Raw genomic sequence first — 26,528 nt, 5'->3', positions numbered from 1 at the left:
GTGTCCCAAAAAACACCAAGTTATTCATATTTAACAAAGGAATGACTTGAAAGAATTCAGAGTCATTGCTCAACAAAAGGATCAGGCAATTGAGAAGTTTTGTTTTTATCATAAATTTCTTCGCTCATCTCTATAGTTCACTGAGGTATTTTTTTTTAATTTGTTTCTTTTTAATTTACAGCAAGTACCTTCACATAAAAAAAATTTTGATTTCCAGCTTTAGTTACCATAAAGTATCACTTTAAATTTTATCAGCAATACTGAACATACTATTAGACCTTTGCAGTCATACCCTGCAACAATAAAAAAGCAGGTGAGGGAGAGCGTTTTCTGCAAAATAGTTAATTGCCCAGGCAAAGAAAGCCTGGAGGAAAAGGCTTTCACGAGGGGCTATTTTCTTTACCACTTACTAAAGCAGAGTTCAAGGCGTGAGGCAAGAATAATGGGTTTCCACTGTGCCGAGTTTCTCCGAGTTTCTCGTGCCCTTTATGAGCAACCGTCTCCAATTACCTGAAATAAAGGAAATGAATCAAAGCAAACTTTTAGTAATCCCAAAAGGACCCGAAGTGAAATTGCCCCAGCTGTTACCTTATATAGACTCCTGACACAGTTGCCTCTTGTAGGAGTACTCGGGGACCATCATTATTTTCCAGGCGTCTCGTACAGAGACCTACTTTAAAAGATGTCGGGGAAGTTAATGTACTAAATCTAGACACATCTAAAATGGGAATGGCGTGTCGCTTGCCTTCTGTGGCCCTGCTAACTAACTCTTGCGCTGTTTTGTAGGTCCTTGGGGACGGTGCATGGGAGACGACTGTGGACCAGGCGGCATCCAGACCCGGGCTGTATGGTGTGCTCATGTGGAAGGCTGGACAACATTACATACGAACTGCAAGCAGGCTGCGAGACCCAGTAACCAACAGAACTGCTTCAAAGTTTGTGACTGGCACAAAGAGCTGTACGACTGGAGGCTGGGACCCTGGAATCAGTGCCAGCCTGTGATTTCCAAAAGCCTGGAGAAAGCTCGAGAATGCGTGAAGGGGGATGAAGGCATCCAAGTGAGGGAGATAACGTGCATCCAGAAGGACAAGGACGTTCCCGCCGAGGACATCATCTGTGAGTACTTTGAGCCCAAGCCCCTGCTGGAACAGGCCTGCCTCATCCCTTGCCAGCAAGACTGCATCGTGTCTGAGTTCTCCCCCTGGTCCGAGTGCTCCAGGACCTGTGGCAGCGGCCTGCAGCACCGCACGAGGCACGTGGTAGCACCGCCACAGTTTGGCGGCTCTGGCTGTCCCAACCTCACCGAGTTCCAGGTGTGCCAGTCCAGCCCCTGCGAGGCAGAGGAGAGCTTGTACAGCTTGCAGGTAGGGCCCTGGAGCGCATGCTCTGTGCCTCACTCACGACAAGCCAGGCAAGCCAGGCGTCGAGGCAAGAACAAGGAGAGGGTGAAAGACAGAGGCAAAGCCATGAAGGACCCAGAAGCCCGCGAGCTCATCAAGAAGAAGAGAAACCGAAACAGACAAAACAGACAGGAGAACAGATACTGGGACATCCAGATTGGATACCAGACGAGGGACGTGCTGTGCGCGAACAAAACTGGGAAAGCTGCCGACCTCAGGTAAAACTTTGTTACCAGTAACATCGCTTGTCTTCGGTCTACAGGAACAACAGGCACTGCAGACTCACCATACTGATTCCTGGAATAAACTTGTGACAGATGATCCCTAGTTCAAGGCGTGTGGGCTACGGTAGATCTCAAGACGGTCTTTATTTTGTCCATGTATAGGCCCCTTCCTAGTTTAAGGTTTCTTAGCTGGTGAATGATTCACTATAACAAAATGACAAAATGCAGCTTCTTGCATAGGCGAGTGGCAGAGCATTTGCCTAACATCTGTGAGGCCCAAAGTTCAGTTCCCAGCACCACTAAATAAATAAATAGGTAGGTAGGTAGATAGATAGATAGATAGATAGATAGATAGATAGATAGATAGATAGATAGATAGATAGATAGATAAAAAATAAATGATACTGCTTCTTTGCTTCTTTAAACCATCGGTACTGCTTTTCCCCACCAGAAAAGAAAGTAAAATTACTTGGAGCTTGGAGTATTGGGAATTTGCATTCAGATTTTTTTTTTTTGAGTGAGTTAATAGAATAAGGCACACTTGTAATCTCTCCAAGTTTATAGAATTTTCAGAATTACCCTATAAACAAAATCTGCTCTTAACAACTACCTGGGGAACTATACCTAAGAATAATATTCTCGCACATTCTATAAAGCAAAGTAACTCCAGAGAAGAAAATAGGAAGCGGTGGGAAATATGGATAAGTAGAGTTTATTTAACCAGGAGCGGCCTGGCTTCGGAAATGTAGTTAATTGGCAGCAATTCCTAGGTGGGAATTATTTGGCAGATTATCTTCTGGTACCTAATGACTAGATTATGAAAAGCTACCTCGTGTATGATTGATTTGTTGTGAAAATGGTATTCCCTGAGGATGGTTGGGAAGGATATGGTGTTCTCTCAACTAGCCAAATTTTGCTCTTAGATAAGCCAGACCGTCTAGGAGTGGCTTAGCTGGACCGTTTGCATAATCGCCTTTCCAGAAATGTTTATGAAGTTATGCTTTGGAGTGAACCAAGGAAATTATAGCATCGTCACTCAGCATTTTATATCGCATTTATTGTAGAAGTGGCATTGGGTGTGCCATCTCCTACATCAGGCAGTCTACTCTCTTGATTAAAAACACAAGATAAATTTCACGGATGTGTCAGCCCATATGCCTTTGTTGTGCTGGAGACTGTTTCTTGGTGCCCCTGGAAATCTTGTAAAAGATTATAATTTCCTGTTTACTTTGGAGGTTGGAAATCCAAATGGGATTGTGTGTCACGCCTGCTGTTTTCTCGAATAACCCACTGGTTTTATTCTTTTTTTCCATGCTCGGTATCTTTCCTTCACCTGTTCTTGTTTATTGATTGCATTACTGTGGGTTTTCAGATATAGGTGAAAAACTTTTCAAAGAGGTTATAGCTTAAGTGAATGAGTAAATAAAAAGAAGTGACCGATTGATCTAAGACAAAAACTTTCTCTCATAATACCACTGTTCTGGTCACCTTTTATTTTATTTGAGCATTTTATGGCACTGGATGCTGACCCTTGGGCTGTGATTATGCTAGTCAAGCACTGTGCCATTGATCTACATGCAGTCCTAGTTGCTGTTTGAACCTATTTACCACTCTTTCCCTTTTTTTTAAATTTTTATTTATTTTTTTTTATTTTTAGTTACAATTTTTTAACTCTGTGTCCCAGCTGTATCCCGCTCCCTCATTCCCTCCCCCTCCCCAACTCCATCCCTGGTCTCCTCCCTGCCCCTTTCCAAGTCCACTGATAGGGGAGGACCTCCTCCCCTTTCATTTGACCCTGTTTTATCAGGTATCTTCAAGGCTGGCTGCAAAGTCCTCCTCTGCGGCCTAACAGGACTGCTCCTCCCCTGGGAGGGGGGAGGACAAAGAGCCTGCCCTTGAGATCCTGTTAGAAATAGTCCTTGTTCCCCTTGCTTTGGAAAATTACTTGGTTACTGAGCTACCACGGGCCACATCCGAGCAGAAGTTCTAGGTTATATCCATAGATGGTCCTTGGTTGAGTGTCAGTCTCAGAAAAGGCCCTGTGCCCGGATACATTTGGTACTTGTAGAGCTCCTATCCTTTCCATATACTAACTCCCCTTCTTTCATGTGATTCCCCGCACTCTGCCATGGTTTGGTTATGAGTCTTAGTGTCTGCTTTGAAACACTGCTAAGGTAGAGTCTTTCAGATGCCTTTTGCGGTAGACTCCTGTCATACATTCAATGCACATCCCATTTGTCTTTCTAAAGGAGGATTGATCATCTTCACCCATGTCCACTTACTTGATTATCTTCTCTAGGTGTGTAGATTTCATTATGTTTATCATATCTTGTAAGTCTATATAAGCAAGTATATACCAAGTTTGTCTTTCTCCTTCTGGGATACTTCCCTCAGAATGATCGTTTCTAGATCCCACCACTTGCCTGCAAATTTCATGATCTCCTCCTTTTTGATTGCTGAGTAGTATTCCGTTGTGTAAAAATACCACAATTTCTGTATCCATTCCTCTGTTGATGGACATCTGGGTTGTTTCCAAGTTCTGGCTATTACAAATAGAGCTGCTACAAACATGGTTGAACAAACGTCATTGTGTACTTGAGCAAATTTTGGGTATATACCTAGGAGTGGTATAGCTGGGTCTTGAGGTAGCACTACTCCTAATTGTCTGAGAAAGCGCCAGATTGACTTCCAAAGTGGTTTTACCAGTTTACATTCCCACCAGCAATGGAGGAGGGTTCCTTTTTCTCCACAACCTCTCCAGCATGTGTTGTCACTTGAGTTTTTCATCTTGGCCATTCTGATGGGTGTAAGGTGAAATCTCAGGGTTGTTTTGATTTGCATTTCCCTAATGGCTAATGAGGTTGAGCATTTCTTTAAGTGTTTCTCTGCCATTTGATGTTCCTCTTTCGAGAATTCTCTGTTTAGCTCCATTCCCCATTTTTTAATGGGTTTACTTGGTTTGTTGCTTTTCTGCTTCTTTAGTTCTTTAGAAGAGTTGGTGAAGATTCTTTCCCAATCTGTAGGCAGGCGTTTTGTTTTGATGACTGTGTCTTTTGCTTTACAGAAGCTTTTCAGTTTCATGAGGTCCCATTTATTGATTGTTGCTCTTAGAGCCTGTGCTGTTGGTGTTCTGTTCAGGAACTTGTCTCCTGTGCCAATGAGTTCTAGGCTGTTCCCCACTTTTTTTTTTTCCAACTGATTTAGAGTATCTGGTTTTATGTTGAGGTCCTTGATCCACTTTGACTTTAGTTTTGTGCAGGGTGATAGATATGGATCTATTTTCATTTTTCTGCATGTAGACATCCAGTTGGACCAGCACCATTTGTTGAATATACTGTCTTTTTTCCATTGAATGGATTTGGCTTCTTTGTCAAATACCGAGTATTCATAGGTGTGTGGGTTTATTTCTGGCTCTTCTATGCGGTTCCATTGATCCTCCTTTCTGTTTCTATGCCAATACCATGCAGTTTTTATTACTGTTGCCCTGTAGTACAGCTTGAGATCAGGAATGGAGATACCTCCAGATGATCTGTTGTTGTACAGGATCGTTTTGGAGATTCTGGGTGTTTTGTTTCTCCATATGAAGCTGAGAATCTTTTTTTCAAGGTCTGTAAAGAATTGAGTTGGTATTTTGATGGGAATTGCATTGAATCTGTAGATTGCTTTTGGCAGGATGGCCATTTTCACAATGTTAATCCTACCAATCCATGAGCACGGGAGATCTTTCCATCTTCTGAGATCTTCTTCAAATTCTTTCTTCAGAGGTTTGAAGTTTTTCTCAAACAGGTCTTTCACTTCCTTGGTTAGAGTCACACCAAGGTACTTTATGTTATTAGTGGCTATTGTGAAGGGTGTTGTTTCCCTAATTTCTTTCTCAGCCTTTTTGTCTTTGTGTACAGGAGGGCTTCTGATTTTTTTGAGTTGATTTTTGTATCCTGCCACTTTGCTGAAGGTGTTTATCAGCTGAAGGAGTTCTATGGTTGAATTTTTAGGGTCGCTCATGTATACTATCATATCATCTGCAAATAGTGACACTTTGACCTCTTCCTTTCCGATTTGTATCCCCTTGATCTCCTTTAGTTGTCTTATTGCTCTGGCTAGGACTTCAAGTACTATGTTGAAGAGATATGGAGACAGTGGGCAGCCTTGTCTTGTCCCTGATTTCAGTGGGATTGATTTAAGTTTCTCTCCATTGAGTTTGATGTTGGCTATAGGCTTGCTGTATATTGCCTTTACTATGTTTAGATATGTGCCTTGTATTCCTGATCTCTCCAAGACTTTAAACATGAATGGGTGTTGGACTTTGTCAAATGCTTTTTCAGCATCTAAGGAGATGATCATGTGGTTTTTCTCCTTCATTTTGTTTATGTGGTGGATTACATTGATGGATTTCCGTATATTGAACCACCCTTGCATGCCTGGGATGAAGCCTACTTGGTCATGGTGGATGATATCTTTGATGTGTTCTTGGATTTGGTTTGCAAGTATTTTATTGAGTATTTTTGCATCAATATTCATAAGAGAGATAGGTCTGAAGTTCTCTTTTTTTTGTTGGATCTTTGTGTGGTTTAGGTATCAAGGTGACTGTGGCTTCATAGAATGAGTTTGGTAGTGTTCCTTCTGTTTCTATTTTGTGGAAGAGTTTGAGGAGAATTGGTGTTAGCTCTTCTTTGAAGGTCTTGTAGAATTCTGCGCTGAAGCCATCTGGTCCAGGGCTTTTTTTGGAGGGGAAACTGTTAATGACTGCTTCAATTTCCTTGGGAGATATAGGGCTATTCAGTCTTTCTACCTGATCTTGGCTTAATTTTGGTAGATGGAATCTGTCAAGAAAATTATCCATTTCATTTAGATTTTCAAATTTTGTGCCATATAGGTTTTTGTAGTATGACCTAATAATTGTTTGGATTTCCACAGTATCTGTAGTTATGTCCCCATTTTCATTTCTGATTTTGCTGATTTGGATAGTTTCTCTCTGCTTTTTAGTTAGTTTGGCTAGGGATTTGTCTATTTTGTTGATTTTCTCAAAGAACCAGCTTTTTGTTTCATTGATTCTTTGGATAGTTTTATTTGTTTCTAATTGATTGATTTCAGCCCTGAGTTTGATTATTTCCAGCCGTCTGCTCCTCTTGGGTGTATCTGCTTCTTTTTTTTTTAGGGTTTTCAGTTGGGCCATTAAGTTGTTTGTATGTGATGTTACGAATTTCTTCTTGCAGGCATTTAGTGCTATAAATTTTCCTCTGAGCACTGCTTTCAATGTGTCCGATAAATTTGGGTATGTTGTGCCTTCATTTTCATTGAATTCTAGGAAGTCTTTAATTTCTTTATTTCTTCCTTGACCCAGCTGTCATTGAGTAGTAAGTTGTTCAGTTTCCATGTGCGTGTCGGCTTTTTGTTGTTTCTGTTGTTGTTGATGTCCAGCTTTAGTCCATGGTGGTCGGATAGTATACAACGGATTATTTCAATCCTTTTGTATCTGTTGAGGCTTGCTTTGTGACCAACTATATGGTCTATTTTGGAGAAGGTTCCATGTGGTGCTGAAAAGAAGGTGTACTCTTTTGAGTTTGGGTGAAAAGATCTGTAGACGTCTATTAGGTCCATTTGATTTAGGGATTCTGTGAGTGCTTTTATTTCCCTATTTGGTGTCTGTCTGGTTGATCTGTCCCTTGATGAGAGTGGGGTGTTGAAGTCTCCCACTATTAAGGTATTAGGATCAATGTATGATTTAAGCTTTAATAATGTTTCATTTATGAATGTAGGTGCTCTTGTATTTGGGGCATAGATATTCAAGATTGTGATGTCCTCTTGGTGGATTTTTTCCTTTGATGAGAATATAGTGGCCCTCCTTATCTTTTTTGATTAACTTTGGATGGAAGTCTATTTTATTAGATATTAGGATGGCTACTCCAGCTTGTTTTCTGGAACCATTTGCTTGAAAAACATTTTTCCAGCCCTTTACTCTGAGGTGGTGTTTATCTTTGTTGCATAGGTGTGTTTCTTGGATGCAACAGAATGTTGGATCCTGTTTCCGCAACCATTCTGTTAGCCTGTGTGTTTTTATTGGGGAGTTGAGTCCATTGATATTGATAGATAATAGTGACCAATGCATGTTAGTTCCTTTTGTAATGGAGTCGGTGATCTTACCCTGTTTCATTGCTTGTTTTCCTTTCGTTTTTCTTGGGATATTATCTGTATGCCCTGTTTTCTTGGGTGAAGTTGTTTTCGTTGGATTGGAGTTTTCCTTCTAGTATCTCCTGTAGGGTTGGTTTGCTGTGTAGATATTGCGTAAATTTAGTTTTGTCATGGAATATTTTGTTTTCTCCATCTATGTTGATTGAAAGCTTTGCAGGGTATAGTAGTCTGGGTTGACATTTGTGATCTCTTAGAGTCTCCATGATACTTGCCCAAGCCCTTCTGGCTTTCATAGTTTCTGATGAGAAGTCTGGTGTGATTCTGATAGGTCTATCTTCATATGTTACTTGGCCTTTTTCCCTGGCTGCTTTTAATATCTTTTCTTTGTTCTGTAGATTTAGTGTTTTGACTATGATGTGACGTGATGTGTTTCTTTTCTGGTCTAGTCTATTTGGAGTTCTGTAGGCTTCTTGTATATTTATGAACCTCTCTTTCTTTAAGTTGGGAAAATTTTCTTCTATGATTTTCTTGAAAATATTTTCTGTACCTTGGAGCCTGGAGTCTTCTTTTTCATCAATTCTAATTATTCTCAGATTTTGTCTTTTCATAGCGTCCTTGATTTCTTGAATATTTTGTGATTGGAACTTTTCTGATTTTACTTTTTCTTTGAGAGAAGTATCAATTTCTGCAAGTGTGTCTTCAGCTCCAGAGATTCTCTCTTCCATCTCTTGTATTCTGTTGGTGATGCTTACTTTTGTGGTTCCTGCTCTTTTCTCCAAGTTCTCCAGCTCAAGGGTTTTCTCATTTTGTGTTTTCTTTATTGATTCTAATTCTGTTTTCATGCCTTGCACCATTTCTATCATCTGTTTGAATTTGGATTCCTATCTCTCTACAATGGTCTCTATTTCCTTGTTCATTTCCTTTTTATATGCCACTAATTTTATCTCTACTTGTGCCTCTATTTGCTTGGCTATGTTTGCCTGTGTTTCTTTAAGGCTTTTGTCTATTTCTTCTTTCTTTACCTCCAATTGACTGGCCAACTCTTTGAAAGATTTGTTCATTTCCTCCTTATGAGCCTCAAATAATTGGATAAGCATGGCTTTAAGGTCATTTTCCTGTGCTTCTGATGAATTGGAGTAGCCATCTATTTTGGGGTTTCCTGGTGAAGTCATGATGTCCTGATTTATGTTGGAAGTGTTCTTTCGCCTACCCCTGGCCATTGGCTTATCTGAAACCTTCCCTGTTTGTTTTTGGATTCTGCAGATCAGACTGGTACTGTCTCTCTCTGGCGTCTGTAGAGTTCTTCAGCAAGCTGAGAGAGGTCCCGTGTCCTTAGCATGTGCTGAGGACTAGCTGTACCTGTGGGAGAAGATTACGCAGGCGCAGACGGGGCAAATGCAAATGTGTGTGTGTGTGTGTGTGTGTGTGTGTGTGTGTGTGTAGGTGTGTGTGGATGTGTATCTCAAGGGACAGAATGATGGCTAATGTTGAACCCTTGAGTGTGTGGGAGAGGCTTTGCACTGTATATGTAGCAGGCGCTAGTGATGATCGCAGCACAATTTCTGGCATTAACTGCCTTAACTCCTCAATTAGACCCACAGAGCAGGAACTTCAATGTCCCAAGTGTCCCTCTGTTTCCCAAAGTGGGTATATGGGTGGGAATGGGTTCGATGCCTGGCTTCTGTTTTAGAAGGACCCAGGATCTGGGGATTTGCAGATTCTCAAGGGTGCACTCACTTACAGGCAGGACACTTGTCAGAGATCAGAGTATCTGGGCTCTCTGCTCTCTGGTTTGGCCCTGCTTCTTTGATGTGCTCTGCCAGCTCCGTGCTGCTGTCACTGCCAGGTTATGAGGTCTTGCTGCAGCTGGAGATTTCAGGGTGGTCACGTCAGTAGGAATCGGGGTAACCAGCCTTTCTGTTCTCTGGTTTGGCCCTGGTTAGTCTTAAACTGGAGGGCTGATGTGCCCCGCCAGCTCAGTGCTGCTCTGCCGCCAGGTTAGAAAGTCCTGCTGTAACTGGAGACTGGGTTGCTGGTCCAGATGTTTTCTGGGAAGTCCTGGGGTCTCTTCACTGTGCTCTCCCAGCGCCTGGTGTGCCTAGCTAGTGTGGCGTTTCTGCCTGGTTTTGGTGAGTATATAGCATATTCTCTGTCACTGTGGGATTGGGCGGGCCAAACCGTCAGTGATGGCGCTCCTGCGGAGCTAGTATGGCGTCTAGCAGATCGGGCCCTTGGAGAATGGTGCAGCTGCCGCGCGGATCTGGGACTCTGAGATGGGTACTACTGGCACCTGCCGCTAAAGGGCTTGGAGCTCCACCTCAGCCGCTGCAGACCCCAGGCAGTTATGTCTGCACAGAGAGAGATGATCCCGCTGTGCCGAGGAGGAAGGCAGTCTGGGGGAGGGGAGTGCCGTGAGATCAAAGGGTCGTTTCTCACCTTCCCCAAACAAGTCTCTGGGTGACCCGAGACCAAAGTTTTCGCCTCCTGCGATGTTCCCTGTTGTTTAGGAAGCCTCACCGTTGTTTTCCTGGGTTAGAGGTCCTTCCACGCACCAACTCAGATGGTTAGCAATTCCACAGCTCAGAAACTGTGTGTGCTAGTCGCCATCTTGGCTCTGCCCTCCTCTTTCCCTTTTTTTAATTCATACAGTTGCATGTCATTTCTGCTGCACAGTAAATTTCTCACAGTGCTCCTTGATAGCATCTTCCTAATTCTTTTGACTTTGCCGAACATGTCTGTTTTTCCAACCTCTTTTCACCAGGTTTATTTCATGTATGTGTGTGTATTTGAACCTCTGTACTGTGTGCAGTTTCAATCTGCTTCCTAGTTTGTTCTCTCCTGTCAGTCTTTATTCTAATGGCTTTGCCGTCTTTTCCCCCGTTGAGATACAGCCATCTTAGTTGCTTGGTCCCCACAAAGTAATTGAATGAGCCTCCAGGGCAACTTTGAGTAGATCCTGCTGTCGCTGAGTTAGCACACGGTAGAGGTTTAATTTAATGTTGACTACTTAGTTAAAAGTGGAGTTACGTTAGTAGCTGCCATTGCCCACAGCCTAATAATATTCACATCAGTTGTGTGAACTAAGGAAATATACTTAAACACGTGGGGACTTTTTTGTCATTTGCATCCTTTTAGAAATACCATATATGACTACCCTGTATAACAATATGGGCTATCTCCTAAAATAATGAAATGGCTGACATTTCTCCTCAATACGAATTATTGTATTGTTGAAACTAAAATTCTAGTGAAGATTTGACACAAATTGGGTCTTTTTAATACATTCTGTCCAAACTTTATTGCACTTTATCCAGGAAGCTACCATAGTAAGGTATGAACTAGTACAGAACCACAAATGAAGGATTTAATCACTGGATGTAAAATATCTTTCATTTCATTTTTTCTTTATGATATAAGAGGCTTAAATAATCACCAAATAAACCTGGCAATAATCCATTCCTGTAACTAAAAGAACATAGCTAATTGAGCCTAAGATTCTTTGGGAACTTCTCTATAAGCCAATAAAGTGTTTCAAGGAACTGGTGTTGACTTGCCAAGTTAAGGAAAACTCATGTATGTGTCCTGCTTTCCAGATCACAACTGCAACCACAGCTCATTCTTTTATGAACAAATTCATAGTCTCAGACTTCTACTAATCTTAGTTTTGCACAAGCTGGTAGTCAGATGTAACAGAGATAAGAGACTTGGAGAGCCATTGTGTCCTGCCACTTAAAACCTCCAAGGAAGCCTGAATTTTCTGTGGGGTGAAGGTGTTATAGAAATAATATGCTTTCCCAGTGTGAATTCATTCTGCACACTTAGAGATTAATAAGAGAAAAAGCTTTTTATTATTGGGTGATCTGTCTTTGGCTAATTCCCAAAGTGGAGCCAGCTTCAAATAGACTTCACTGATTTACATACATATGCCTTAGGCTCATGCATTCTATATACACTGTCATCCTTAAATCTTTCAGATCCCATCTCCAAGTAACACTTTGGAACATTTAAACAGAAGCAAGAGACTGCAGATCCGTCCACGTGGGCGCATAGACAACGTACAGAGCAAACATATTGTCGGAAGTATTTCTTATGTACACCAGTGTTGTTCTTTTTAAGTAGTTGTTATCCCGGGCCATCTTGCCACCTGGCAGAATTATCCTTTTTCTGGTAAGAGCACAGGTGACTTAATGGCAGGTCAGCACTTGATGGTGGCTGTGAACCTGCACTGCCCACTTGTGCTGCCCCTTAGAGGCGTGTTCTATGGCATGGGGATAGTCAGGGTTATCTAGCTTTTGCTCTGGGAATGGAGTCTAACTGAAGGTTTATCTTGGTGAATAGACTTTAGCAAAAACTTTCTCAGTAACCTTAAACTTCAATTGGGGTGCAAATTTCATTCTCGGTCTCTAACAAGCCTTGTTAGCGCCCTGCTAATCTTCTAGTCATGTTGGAGGCAGGGCTTTTCAGCTAAATTCTACTCTGTATAACTCAATATTTCATAACCAAGTTTATTAGTAAAAACTTTATAGAATCAATTTTATGACTTCAAGTTTCTCCTGCATCAAAGGGAATGACATTTCCTTGCTATCTATAGCAGAGTCTGGGATAGTGGAAAGAAATACTCAAACATCCTCAGTTTTTGCTTAAAAATTGTTAAAGGTTAGCCAGAAGAAGGAAACTCACCTTCAGCCTGTTAGGCTGTCAAATGTTGCTCATGATAATTATAAGTAGAAATTAAAAATCAATTCACTTACTTGTCATAAAACTTGGTCCGTATCCTCAGGAATTATGCAAATGTCATTTTACTGGACTATTATGGGATCTAGGAATCTGGATATCTTTATATTTTTAAATATATTCTCAATTGAAACAACTGGAAGGCATACAGAATTCTACACAATGGTAAAGATTAAACTTGTGACAATCACAGATGAGGGTTACCACACTTACCAGAACACAGATTTCTTTCTATGCAACAGTGACTTTTAGCCAGTGTGAGTAGAATCTTATTCAGACTAGGAGTCAATGAGATAGTATGTCAAGCATCTCTCTAGAAATTCAAAACTATCGAAGAACAATATGGCACAAAACTGGAAGAGAGGTCAGTGTTCAGACAGGAGCTAGTACATTAAAAGGATACTAAGATGAGGCTCACTGGCAGATGGCCAGTTCCAGCCTGTGGTGAGCAGAGTCCCTAATATGAGGACTCTCTAAGAGCCACTTCTCCCTGTTGCTTGCAGAAGGGAAGACTCTCCTATCTGCATTTCAAAGGCACAAGTTTCGGGAATGGCAGGGAAGTGTGCTGTAAGTAAAACAAGGCACATTTAGTGGAAGTACTCTTTTGAAAATACCTTCCATTTAAATGCAGTTTGTTTTGTCACATTTTCTAACAAAGGCAATTAACTGTAATTACAAGCCCATTGGAAACGTTGCCAAGAACTGTGGGAAATTCAGCCTGCGAGATTCCTGAGGGTATAAGAATGAATTCCCGAAAGAATAAGAAATTAAAATAATAGATGATGGGGGAGGGGAGAAATGAGTGCAAAGCTGGAGAGATAGCTCCTCAAGTAAAGGTGTTTCTGGGCAAGCTGATCTGCAGGTGACTTCCGTAACCCACATAAAGGTGGAAGAAGAGCCCACTTATCTCAGTTGTCCTCTGACTTCCATGTGCATGCTGTGGCATTCGTATCCTGTTGTCCCCCTCATCCCCTTCCCATATCTTCCCCGTGTGTGTACACATATAATAGTAAGACATTTTCTAAAAAAAGAAAGAAGAAACGCCATATAAGCATAGAGAAATCTGTGCATTGAACTATATTCAATGCAGTGGTAAACAAGCCACTGGGAAGGCTTGTTTCTGGGAATTTTCTGGGAAGGAGTAGTGTTTCCATAAAACTGTATGTGTGATCAGGGAGGGAGGAGACAAAAACAATTTCTAAAAGCCTTCCAAATTTTGTGATCCCAATGAGTCTTCAAAACAAGACACAAAACAGTGTTTGAAATTTTGGACATAAAAATCTCGTGTGTCTTTCTTAGAAAAAAAAAAAAACCATTAATGTTCAGAATGTTCTACAGATCAGTTCATCCTGAAGCAGGGTGAATTTCTGCACAGTGAATATGGCATCCTAACACAGCAGTCTTGGCTGTGTCTGTGAGGTTCCACTCACTTGAGAGACTACATGGCTACTGAGGCCCTTTCCCACACGAAGACTTCGAGAACTGATGAAGTTGCAAATTTAATTCTACCCTTACCCAAAAGAAGGGAGAAAATTACCTGCTATTTAAGGCAGCATTGGCTCCTTTTAGGCTATTCAGAATCCATTTATAAAATTACTACTTCTCATGCATACGGAACAGGCTTTTAGATTTACAATTTTCCGATAGTAGCCTGTGTTGACAAGCCTGTCAGTTATTCCTCCTCACGTCTTGTGAATGTGCCCTGGCTTCCTCTTGATTATGCTAATCAACAGTCACTGTGACTATTTGTTTTTTCTGTTTTTTTTTTCTTTTTTTTTTTTTTAGAGAGAGTAGATAGCCTTACCCTCAGAATGTAAGCACCGTCAGGGAGGCTTATGCCCAAGTTATGAAAGGTCCTCTCAGGCACTCTCCATTCTGCTTCTGTGTGGAAGGGTCTGTTAGCAGAATATTCCTAGTCTTATTTTAGGATTCTACCAACAGAAGGTGGGGATAGTATTTGAGAAAGTAGAATGAGAGAAAGGTAGTAGCCAAATTTCTCTAGCAAGGGCGAACCTCTCCTCAGCTCTACGTCAATAATTTTTCCAGTGCCTCGCTCTAATGTGCTTCATCATTACTAGGTGATTTCTCTTTTGTAAACAATAGTTTTACTAACCTTTTCAGATTAATAAATAGGAGCTAGAAGCTTGTTTTTTGCTGCCCTACTAAGTGACAGATACATGAGAGTAGCATGTCAGAACCACAAAATGGAACCCTGGCACACATTAACATAAAAACAAAGCAAAGCCTCGTTCTCAGGTAGTTGCAGTTGTTCTGCATTATAACTAACCTGCTCCTAAAGAACCAACAGATTATTGAGGTGCCAGAGAAAGAGAGGGTGTGCAGGTCAGGCAAAGGATCACCAGGTTAGGGAGCTCTTCCGGGAAGGAAGTTGATAGGATCCAGGGCCCTCCAAAGGGATGCTGTTATTAATGCTGAGTAGGAGGCAGAGTGGAGGGTGGTGACGCAGGGCGAATCTGAAACCAGAATAAACAACAGCTCTGAAATCTGGAGGCCGGTTTCAGCTCACTGTGCAGGAGTGTCGTGTCCACATGTTGTTCACATGCTAGGCTAGGTTGTAGGAGGAGGAAGAGTTAGCGTCCGCTGAAACCTATAGAGCGTGTGAAATCAAGCTGAAATGTTTGGACTTTAAATGCCCTGGGTACAAACGTCTCTGAATTTATTAGTAATGGAGTAAGCATGTCCGAGTGTGTGTGCAATGGCGAGCAGTTACAAAGGAAGCTTATTATAATTCTCAACATATATGAACATGTTTAAAAACATGAGCTGCATTCATTAAAAATAATCCCAATAAGTTTTGTCTCATGAGAAACAACTTCTTTGAATCTGACTTAATTAGCTTTTTCCACCTTTTTATAAGTTGGTCAGTAGCCATTGTGTTACTCTCCATTGTCTTACTGTTTGACAGTTTCCAGAGTGTAATAGTAGGAAATAAATAAAGAATATACTTATCTACAATCAGTTAGAAGGAACACATGCCCATTCATATTCCTGCTACGAGGAGTGTTTTGTTAAAGTATCTTTTAATCACCTGATTTAATTGTCGTCTGGGAGACTTACTGCCTCCAACTGCTGACCTAGCCCTAGTCCTGTAAACTTCTAGCCTCTGTACAATCTAATCTAGGCCTGGAGTGTTTCAGCCTCTGAGACTTAACTGAAGAATAATCTCATCCTTTCTAGTTCCTTCTGAATTCAAGGTTGGCTTGTTCAACTCAACTGTTGTGGCTCAGACCTCTTTCCAAGCTGACTAATTCAGTGTTGCTTCTCTCAGTTTCTAACGAGTAGTCTGCTTGGCCTCAAACTCTGAAAATCGGTTCTAATCTTCTGGCTCCTTCTCATTCTTTGGCTACTTCTGTCTTCATCCATGTCTAGTTTTTCTCCATTCAACCTCTCTCTATAAAACTATCCTAGAAAAAAATATGCCTCTGAATTCTACAAACTGAACTGCTATGAACTCAGCTCTACTGCAATGCCTCTCAACTGCCTGACTCAATCAAAATGCCTGAATAGCACTCACTAGACCTCGGAGATCTGCATGCTTCTTTCCCCTGAGTCTGGGATTAAAGCACTGTACCAGCAAGCCTAGACTTAAGCTTTTCTTTACCTGAAACTTGCTCTGGGCTAGGCTGGCCTTGAATTCAGAGACCTGGTTGCCTCTGTCTTCTGGGATTAAAGGCATGTCTGTATTCCAGCTGGATCACACAGACCTAAAAGGTCATGTTTACATTCATTTCAAAAATACTGGAGTACTCAAATAGTGATAACAAATGTTAAGAATCATATATTTTCCACTGAGCTAGTGCTGTGATCCAAGATATTTACTGTGGTCAAAACTGTAAAGCAAGACATCAGCTTTTCTGTATTCAAGTCCCCAGCCAACATTATTCATAAACCATAATCCACTTCTCTTAAAATTTGTAGTTGAATTGATGGATAACAGCATCTTCCTCTTTTCACCCAAATTTAGTCTACTTTCTTCTGTTCTTTTCCTCAACTTGATTTCATTCCTTAGAAAAGTAACTAGCAAGCAAATGAGTAGCTGACCCATACTTTATATATAAGGACAAACAAGAACATGTCTACTTATATTTGTAAATGGCAATAATCTGTAAAGTGTCAGGTAAACTGCTGCTTAGAAGAAAGGTGCAGTACTAACCAGTTCAGTTGACAACTAACATAATACTTACTATCTATTCAGGTCCCAGCAAATACTGAAGCCTTGGAATTTAAAGGGGTCTTTCTGTTTTTAAAGCTTGAACCCTTTAGTAAATTATAAGGCACCAACTGAGAACTACAGTAAATGGTGATTCTTTGAGTTTATGAGACATGTAAAAGAATGTTGCCAAAAGGTCATGTAAAAACAATGTCGCTCAGGAGATGTTCATATCCATAAGCAACATACAACAATGTTCAGCTGGCTGAGTTTAGTGATCAGAATATATTTGGGAAATCATCAAGGCTATAAAATTATATTTATTACCTCACACAATGTTTTTTTCTTTTGCAATCCTTTTTTTACTGTAACATGGGCTTCAGTAATATTACCTTGCCAAGAATATCTAAGATCTACTCTTTAACAAATTTTAAGTGTGAAATACAGCATCTTCTTGTGCAAGTGAGGACTCTGTCAGGGGACAGTTAAATAAAAGAAAGCTGGGGACAAATATTTCAAGTAGTTGAAATACTAGTAGTTGAAATTCTTCCTGTAGTTGAAGCTACAGGAAGAAATCTGGAGTTTGAACTAACCTAAAGTAGATTAGCAATATCACTGCATAATCTTCCCTTCACCCCCACTAAATGTGTTCGTTCTGCTTATCTCACTTTTCTCTAAGGCTTTACTCACGCCTCTCTGTTGGTTGGTCTGTGTGATTTCCCTGCTTGAGATGGTGTGAGAGGCGGTTTCCTGTGGGAACCTGTGCTCCCTCCAGCAGCATGGACTCTACTGGGGTAGTGACCTCTTAGCTGCTTGGCAGTAAAAGTGATCTCACCCATTGTTTCTACTTATTTGCTGGAATTTGGCTAGCTCCACATCAGTAGTAATGAGTTTTCCTCTGACGAATAAATCAATAAGGTTTTTTAAATGGGAGGAAACATTTCAAAAGGAAAAAATAATTCCCATAGGATAAGGAATTAAATACATCACTAAAGTTTCTATTTGTATAATCTATTGAGAATGTACTAGCTTGAGGTTTGCTAATAGTTTGCATTACAGTTTCATATGCATTTTTTATATTTTTCTTTCTTTGTTTGTTTATTACAATTTATTCACTTTGTATGCCTGCCATAGCCTCCTCCCTTGTCTCCTCCCAGTTCCACCTATCCTCCCTCTTCACATCCTATGCCCTTTTTCCTAGCCCACTGATAGGGGAGGACCTCCTCCCCTTCTATCTGACTCTAGCCTATCATGTCACATCAAGCCTGGCTGCATCATCTTCCTCTGTGGTCTGGCAAGGCTGCACCCAGCAGGGAGAGGTGATCAAAGAGCCTGCCACTGAGTTCAAGTCAGAGACAGCCCCTGCCCCCCTTACTAGGGTGCCCACTTGGAAACTAAGCAGCCTATGGGCTACCTCTGAGCAGGGAGTTTATGTCTTCTTCATTCAAGGTCTTTGGTTGAAATATCAGTCTCTGCAGGGCCCCAGGGCCCAAGTTTCTCTCTCTCTCTCTTTTGGCTCTGTTGCTCTCCAATTTATTATTTTTTGCATTCTTTTTAAAAAATTATTATCATTTATTACCATTTATTTAATTTGTATCCCAACTATAGCCTCCTCCCTCATCTCCTCCCAATCCCACCTTCCCTCTTCTCCCCTTATGCCTCTCCCCAGTCCACTGATAGGGGAGATCCTCCTCCCCTTCTGTTTGACCCTACCTTATCAGGTCTCATCAGGACTGGTTTCATTGTCTTCCTTTGTGGCCTGGCAAGGCTGCAAGACCCAGGAGGAGGTGATCAGAGAGCCAACCACTGAGTTCATGCTAAGTTATTATTTATCCATTAGTCATGATTTTAGGATTCTATTCATATTTCTATTATGCAGTGTTCTTTACTTTTCTAATTTCGTAATGTGAGATGTTTTGCATCAAAGAGATACCTTTTATTTTGATTGCATATATATGTGCAGAGACACTAGGCTCTAAAAAGATGTGATCATGGAAGCATTTCTGGGTAGTACTTATGGGTTAAGAATGACTTCAGATAAACAAAATGACTGTGCTCTGCTTAGAACAGGAAGCCTCTGTACTGTAAAGTCTTGGAATTCCAAAACAAGCATGCGCAGTGTAGTGTTCTGGAATAAACAAAGAAAGTTTGTGATGAAGACAAGTCATCATGACTGCTGGAAGCCAAGCCTACATTAACTATCCTCTTCAGCTTTACAAACAACTTAAAAGTTTTAAAAAGACAGCAGCAGATGAAAGCTAGCCCACATTCCTAGAGATATGAACACACACACACATTCCCATTGGTGGATACATATCAACAAAAACTGATACGGAAATACGTCTGTAAGATACATACATCTTAACTCAAATAGTAAATTTGGGCTTCTTAGAGACTGGTTTTAGCTGTATGACATTTGAATGCATTTGGATGTGTGCTGGTATATTTTGAAGCTCACAAAGATTTTCAGTTTTTTATTAAACACTGACTTCTCTACCATGTTCTAATTCTTATGACATATAGTAAAACTATGCTTAAAGTAAATGATCCAAGAACTGCCTTAAAGTTTCAACTCTGTATAAAGCCTTGGCCTTGCACTTGGATTTTTAATTTTATTACTATAATAGAAAATACTATGTAAAATAGTACAATGATTGAAATCTAAGTTGGTGAAGATATTTTGTATCTCCAGTGGATTACACATGGTAGAGTTCATAGTTGGTAAAAAAAAAAAAAAATGCTTAATGAACAGATAAATCTAATGTGAAAACAACTAAAAACTTAGAAGAAAGACTCCATCTTAATTAGCTACAGTCATTTGAAAGGCTGACACAGTTTGGCTAGATCCTTGAAAATGAGCTGTACTTACCCAGGTGATATAAGCGAGCATTCCACTTTAATCCAAATTTTAAAACAACCTCAGAACTGGAATGAAGAGATTTTTGATGAAGGCAAAGAAGATACTGACATTATCTGCACCGAAGGAGCCGGTATCAAAGGGCAAATGACCTCTACAAGGAAGGTTATTAGCACTATAATAGGTAAAAATATTTGAATTTTACTTCATTTATCTTGGGGAAAAATCATTTTCATAGACAGAAGGAGTATGGCATGGAAAGCCTGGATGGCGGAAGGTATCAACAGTGGAAATAGACAATACAGGATGAACTCAACATAAAATACAACAATAACGACTGCCTTGTAACAGTTTGATTTTTATCTTCCTACAGATAAAAATCTGTGGCAGCCTCCAACCTCTGGAGTTCTAATAAATAAATGAGAAAATCCTAAAATGGTCAGGACATCATTGCTCATGGCTGAGACAAAAAATTAAAGTTTTTTGGCTTTTTCTGGCACTCAATTGTTTCATGTCTCAAGTCTTATGCAGAATTCAAATTGTGTGTTTTGCCTGGAATTACATATCCTTAGTAGAGCAAAGCTTGAGATACTCTGGAATGACTGCATTTATCTGAGGCCCGAGTATCAAGCTTCCCAATATTGAGTCTTGGCCATGCCTTTGTATGATCTCATCATGTGACCAGAACGATATCCTTCTACAGGTCTCTACGGCCAGGTGTGCTTGTCTAGATCCTTTGATTTTAGAGTTATGTATGCTAGCCAAATCCTTCCTGTCCCAGTTTCCCCCCTCTCTGTTGTGAAAAAAAATCACACTGTTGTGCTGACTCCTGCCTTCCATGTTTATTTACTTTTTCTACTGCAATCATGTGGAATAGCCCCTTTCTACAACACAACGAATAAGGAAAAACCAAAACACTTCTAATCAATGAAGAGTAGGTCGTGTAGATCAATGGGCACCAGGCAAGAGGCAAAGGACGGTCTCGAGGCACAAAACTGAAACAAGCCTCAAGTCCTCCAAAGATGGAGTAGTTGACCTCCAGGGCTCATTTCTTCCTTAGTGTTATAAGCAATCAATAGTTACTAGAGAGTGGGGTAGATATGTACGCTCACAGGTATCAGTGCTCTCATGGAACATCCCACACTTCTCTACATATAAGCAGCACTGAATGCAGTTAGTGGGTTGTAAAAGTTACATGAAGTTAAGAGGGGCCATGTTGGGAGACAGATGCAGGAAGTTAAAGAGAGGAAATAAGATGTGATCATATTTCACTGTAGGTGTGCATTTAAAGTCTCAAACATAAAATAAATAATTCTTTAAGAAATCCAATTACTAATATAAAACAGGGCTAACTTTGTGCTTGGAGACGGGATATTCCGCTAAGCTATCCTTACACCAGTAACATTCCTGCTCAGCCGCCTGAGCACTGGGATTCCATGTGAGCACCACCACATGCCCCAAAATTCTTTCAACAAGAAATGCATTGTATGAAGATAGCCATGTTCAAATCAGAGCAAATCTTTACACTTGTTCCCAGTTTAAATATGAAATGTAATAAAATGTAACCTTGATAATTTTCTTCCACAAAAAAAGAGAGCTGCAATACTAATGTTGAGTTTTTCACACTGAAATTTAATATCCAGCTTGAAATTTTTGTAGTTTTTTTTTATATATATACCTGTCTCACTTGAAAATGGAACAGAAAAGTGTTAACTGTTGTCCTGAGGAAATCTCATCTCTTCTCCTTTCAAAGGTTGTTCATCATGTACACTTGTGTATTCAATAAATAAACAATAAGCACTCATTTTTACCTAATCTCTTCTTTGAAATATATTTGAATGACTTTAATGATCTTCTCCTCAATAGTTCATAGGTTCCAAATATAGCAGTATTTGACATACAAATGTGCATCTATCATTATGAGTTAAAAAGAACAGGCACAAATATCATGAATCCCACTTACATTTACTCTTGCTACATGTAAAAATAGTTACCCTTTCATGCAGCATACATTCTGTGTCACTTTGGAAACTGTCTCTAAAGAGTCAAAATTATACTGGGCTTTCATTTTGCTCCTGGGAGTGGATTGGGTACTTAAACCAACAGAATACTTACATAATCAAGTCATGACAATAATAAATGGCCCCTCGTATTACTAACACTAATACTGAATAAACAGTTTTAGATATTTAGGGAGGTTAAAAAAAGAAATTAGGGCAAGTGACTCCCTGGTGGTGCTTTTTAAGGAAAACTTTTTTTGCTTAGTCTGAGTGTCCTTTCTTAAAATCGCTTAAAAATTAAGATGCATTGGACACTGGAGGAATGGTCTTATGCTACTTGCATAACAGACAGAATCAGATAGCCTAGATTCAAGTAGGAACTCGACTACTCACTTCTTTTCTCCAAAATGGAACAGCATTCTCATCTTATGCATGTGACAGGACTATTATGAGAATACAAAAATTTACGCGTGTAAAAAGGCTATGAAGTGGAGAATGGCTATGCAAAACAAATGATAATAAAAGATAGCTTTAAAAATAACTAGTCTGGCATTTCCAGATAGCTTCTGAGCTTGGTATAAGATGACAGAATCCCTTTCTCAGCTGGGTTTGCTCTTACCTGATCTGGGGAACCCCAGATCTTCTAAGGAGTATCACATAGCCCTCAGGGAGATTACATGTCCAAACCTTTCCTGATAAGAAAACCGATCAACAGGCACCTGGGGATTTCTGGAAACACCCACCCTATCCTAATGAGATGTCTTGGTATCTTGGCTTTCAACCAATGACCTTTACTATACCTGGAGTTCTTCCCCGACCCATACGGTAATTAAGTATTGTTTTCCCCTCCTATGATAAGACTGTGTTACTTACGTAGATCAAGTATTCCTGGTACCTCTACCCCCAAAGACTCAAAAACATTCACCCTCAAAACTTTTCCCATTGCCCAAGGTGTAGAAGTCCTTCTTTCACATAAAATAAAGGGGCCAGCTTCATCTGTTTCACCACAACTACCTGAAACTAGTGATTTATTCTGGAGAAGGTTGGGCTCCCCTTCTCCCTGAAGAACTCATTTCTGGACCCCCCTGAGTGTCTGTGTGTGTGGGGGGGGGGAGCTTGGCTGCTATTCAGCCAGCTACATGCTGCTGGACAGTTTGAGCTTCCGCCATTTACCAACTGTCTGCTCACTGCTACAATCTTTCTAGAGCTGCCCCACCCCACTCCAGTGTCCATCTGTGGGAGTAAACAGCTGGCTGTTCTCAAAGTAGCCATTTTTGTCCTCCTGAACCGAACCAGGATCCCCCCTCTGCCTCTTCTGGTTTTGGAGGTCCTTCCTAAGTAAGCCTCCATTACAGGCGGCACATGAAACAGCCACTGACTCACCCAGGCCTTGCTGCTGCCTGGCTCTGGTTTTGGAGCCCTCGGTTCCTTTGACCCTGTGCTTCACCCTTTTCTACCTGCCTGGTTTCAAGCTCAAGTAGCCCAAGCTTCCCAGGAGAGTACCAACAATGCCGAGGCTCTTGGGAGACTCGGAGCACCTTAGACGCTGAAGATCAAAGCTTGTGTTGAAAAGCTAGGAAAGAAGAGAACATGGGGACTAGAGAAAGAGCATAGGTGGGGAGAAGAGGGAGAGTGGGTGGGACTGGGAGAAGACAAGGGAGGGGGCTGCAGAGGGAAAACAAAGTGAATAAATTGTAATATATATATATTTAAATTAAAAAAAGAAGAGAACTGTTAACTGCATATCCTTCATCGATCATTAGGCAGGAATCTGTGTGCATATGCCATATGTGTGATCTAATTTAGAGCTATGGCTCTTAAATATGCTAGAATAAGATAACCACTAAAAATAGATTTGTATTTTGTTTTTGTTTGTTTGTTTGTTTGTTTTAGATTTGTATTTTATAATTACATATTTATTTTTTTATTCTGCCCACGTCATGAAATTTCTGATTCTTCTCATACTAGCTAGAAAAGCTGTTTAAATTTTAGAACTATCCAAAATATCCTTTAAGGGATATTGTCTTTATCCTTATTCTATTTTTGTGCCAATATCACTTACAGGTCTGTACCAGCTCGATTTCTCCATGATCAATGACTCAACTATATAGTAATTTTAGTAATGGGGTTTCTTTTATTTTTTTTTCAAATATAGAGTATATTCAGAGATATGGACTATTTGGGTCAAATCAAATTTTAAGAGATATCTCTTGAGGCTTTCACAAAGTTTCTATATTTCCATTACCAATGTGAAATTTTTTATTTTTGTTTTAGTTCTCTAAATAGAGGGCTATTCTGGTAGCCTCATGCATGTCTAATGACATTATGTCTTAATATGAATTTTCAATTCTTGTGGAGCAAATTAGAATATTAAATCATTAAGTGATTTATTATTAATGTATGCATGTTTCTGGAGGTACGTGTGTTCTCATGGGTGGGCATAAATTTCTGTGTCAATGTGTGTGCACATTTGCTCACACATTTGTAGAGACCAGAATTGGTATCTGGTATCTTCCTCAATCACTCCCACCGTTGTAAAGACAGGTATTAAGACACCTTTATTCTCAGAGCTCCCTGATTTGGATAGTTCAGCTATTCACCTTGCTCTGGGAATCCCCTGTGTCCGTGTGAAGTGCTCAGCTGCCGCAGTGATCCAGAATTTACCTGAGCGCTGGGGCTCCAAACTCCGTTCCCCAAGCTGGTAGGACACATGTTTTTCCAGCTGAGTCACCTTTCTGATCACTCACTCTTTTCCACCTATGTATGGCTTGTTTGGTTCTTTCATCTAAACATGCGTATGTAGATGAAAAGCAAAATATATGTTAACTTTGCTTCTCTTTGTGGCATTACATTTTATAGTAATTCATATTTCTTCATAATAATTAATCTCTATAATAAACATTAAGTGTATCAGCTCTATCATTAATTAGAATGACTCATACAGGTTTTAATTTCTAAATGTCAGAAAATGTTTCATTTCTACCACAACTTCTGCATTGCCGCTGTTGTACGGTGCATTCCTAGTAATAAGAATCTATTAAATATCCCAGATTCCTAGAAAGAGTTATATTGTGTTGCTTAATATTGACCTTACACATTTAATCTTTCTAGACTTCATTTGTGCATGTGTGAAGAATAGCTTCATTTCCCTGAGTGTTTGTTTTGTCATTTACCTGCACTGTAGAGTGGATTAATTCTTCTGTGTCTACTTGGACTATCGCCTTCCCAGGATGAGTTATTTGTCTGTCCGTTTTCAATACTACATACGTTTTCTAGATGACTCTACTGTGTTGCACAGCGTAGGCAGTGATAAGTGTTCACTCTCCATAATCTTTTACACATTCTTCTTCTATAGCCCGAGTTCACACTGAACTCACTTGTCTTGATCTCTTGATCTTCTTGCCTCGGACTTGCTGCCATGACTTCAGCACATTTTTTTTTCTCACAATAAGAAATAGGGTTTTCACATATAAGAAAAACTATGCTCTTATTTAGAATTAGTTTAATATTTGATAAGATATACTCCCATTATAATCTTAATAATTTTCATTTCTGGTCATGTGTATTGTATTTCAAAATAATGTAGTTTTAATGTAGATTCTTAATTTTTCTCATTACACTTAATTTTACATGTTTTTCCTTGCTGATACAAAAGTAATTACTAAATGTTTTCCTGGGCCTAAGTGTTTATTACTAGAATAAAAATGTTAATTTAAATACGTATATATGTATATATGCTTGACTTTTATTCATCCACTCTATCAAATTTCTTTTAATCCAAAAAATTTTACTAAATTTCCGTGAGTTATCAGTGTTCAACATTGTTTACAAAACATGTTTTTATCCATTTAAATATTTGTGTTAGCAATTTCATTTGCATCATATTTTCAATTGCATAAACTTTCAACATGAACAACAGCTATACGAAATTCTGTTAAATTCAGAGAATGCATTTAAGCTTACTGAAGTAATTATTTTTAATTTTTAGGATAGGAGTCTTAAAAGTGGATCAAAATTGAAATGTTGAGAAATTACATAATATTTGAGTTTTTTAGTTTCGAGAAGTATATAAATACTTCAGATATTCACATTTGTATCTGTAAGTGGAGATTAATTTATTATAAAATAATTAAGGACCAGAGACCTTGGAACATTAATTGTTACAGAATTTGTGCACATTGAAGCCTGTTTAACGAAGTGTGAAATATTAACAGTTTAGCAATTGTGCTTCATTAAGTCCCACTGGTGCCCAGATCTGACAAGGAGACCTATTGGTCTTTTAATAGTATACAAACAGTATATGTGTTTTCCCTTTGATTGCTAAGTGCTGAGATCCTTAGTAATGACACTTTTCTATTTGCCTCTAGGTCCTTTACATGGTCTATTATTTAAAGAAAAGCAAGTTAAGCATCTAATTAAAATTTTTATGGTTAATTTTCCTTTATCCTTGTCTACTTCCTAATTAGATAGACAATAACATCTAATAAAGGTAAATATGATATGACGATGAAGGAATTTAATAAATAGAATTCTAGTGTGCAGTATTAGTGTCATTTGCTAACAATAAAAATGTTCAAAACCTGTTATCTATTCGGGGTGCCTGTTGGCATTCATTTATTACAGCTATAATCAGTGTGCCTCTAATAATGTTACGGGGTTGTTAACACTATTCAGCTTTAACAATTAATTCTCTAGCGATACATACATATTTACACGCATGAAGGCAATATTGTGAGAAAGACAAACAAAATACACAAAAATTTCAAAGAACTTGGTAAGATGGCTATATCAATTGGAAGCACAAATTTGTTACTGTGCCTGATCATCTAAAAAAAAAAAAAAGAAACAGAAACACTTATATTTAAAATGTGTGTGTCAAACTGATGGCAAGGTCCTATTGTTGAAGACAACAGCTAAACAAATTATTAAACATAGAGAAGTTGAGCTGGTGCTCAACTACTAATACAGAAAAGCTCTATATGCTTTAACAAATCAGAAAATGCCTACGTTAAA

At 39.6% G+C, this 26,528-nt stretch overlaps 1 protein-coding gene across 1 annotated transcript in view; it reads left to right on the top strand.

Annotated features, from left to right (window-relative positions):
* Nucleotides 1-442: 442 nt before the first annotated feature.
* The window catches only part of Thsd7a (thrombospondin type 1 domain containing 7A), a 221,701-nt gene continuing 195,615 nt past the window's right edge, over nt 443-26,528 (top strand). Inside the window, exons 1-2 of the mRNA XM_055612922.1 lie at nt 443-479; nt 787-1,618. Coding sequence (XP_055468897.1) covers nt 443-479; nt 787-1,618 — 869 coding nt within the window. The remainder of the gene's footprint in view (nt 480-786; nt 1,619-26,528) is intronic.

Source organism: Psammomys obesus, unplaced genomic scaffold, assembly GCF_907164565.1.
Source record: "Psammomys obesus unplaced genomic scaffold, mPsaObe1.curated_primary_1811, whole genome shotgun sequence".
Classification (NCBI taxonomy): Eukaryota; Metazoa; Chordata; class Mammalia; order Rodentia; family Muridae; genus Psammomys; species Psammomys obesus.
Note: the sequence above shows the minus strand (reverse complement) of the source record. Positions and strands in the feature narration are given on the sequence as shown.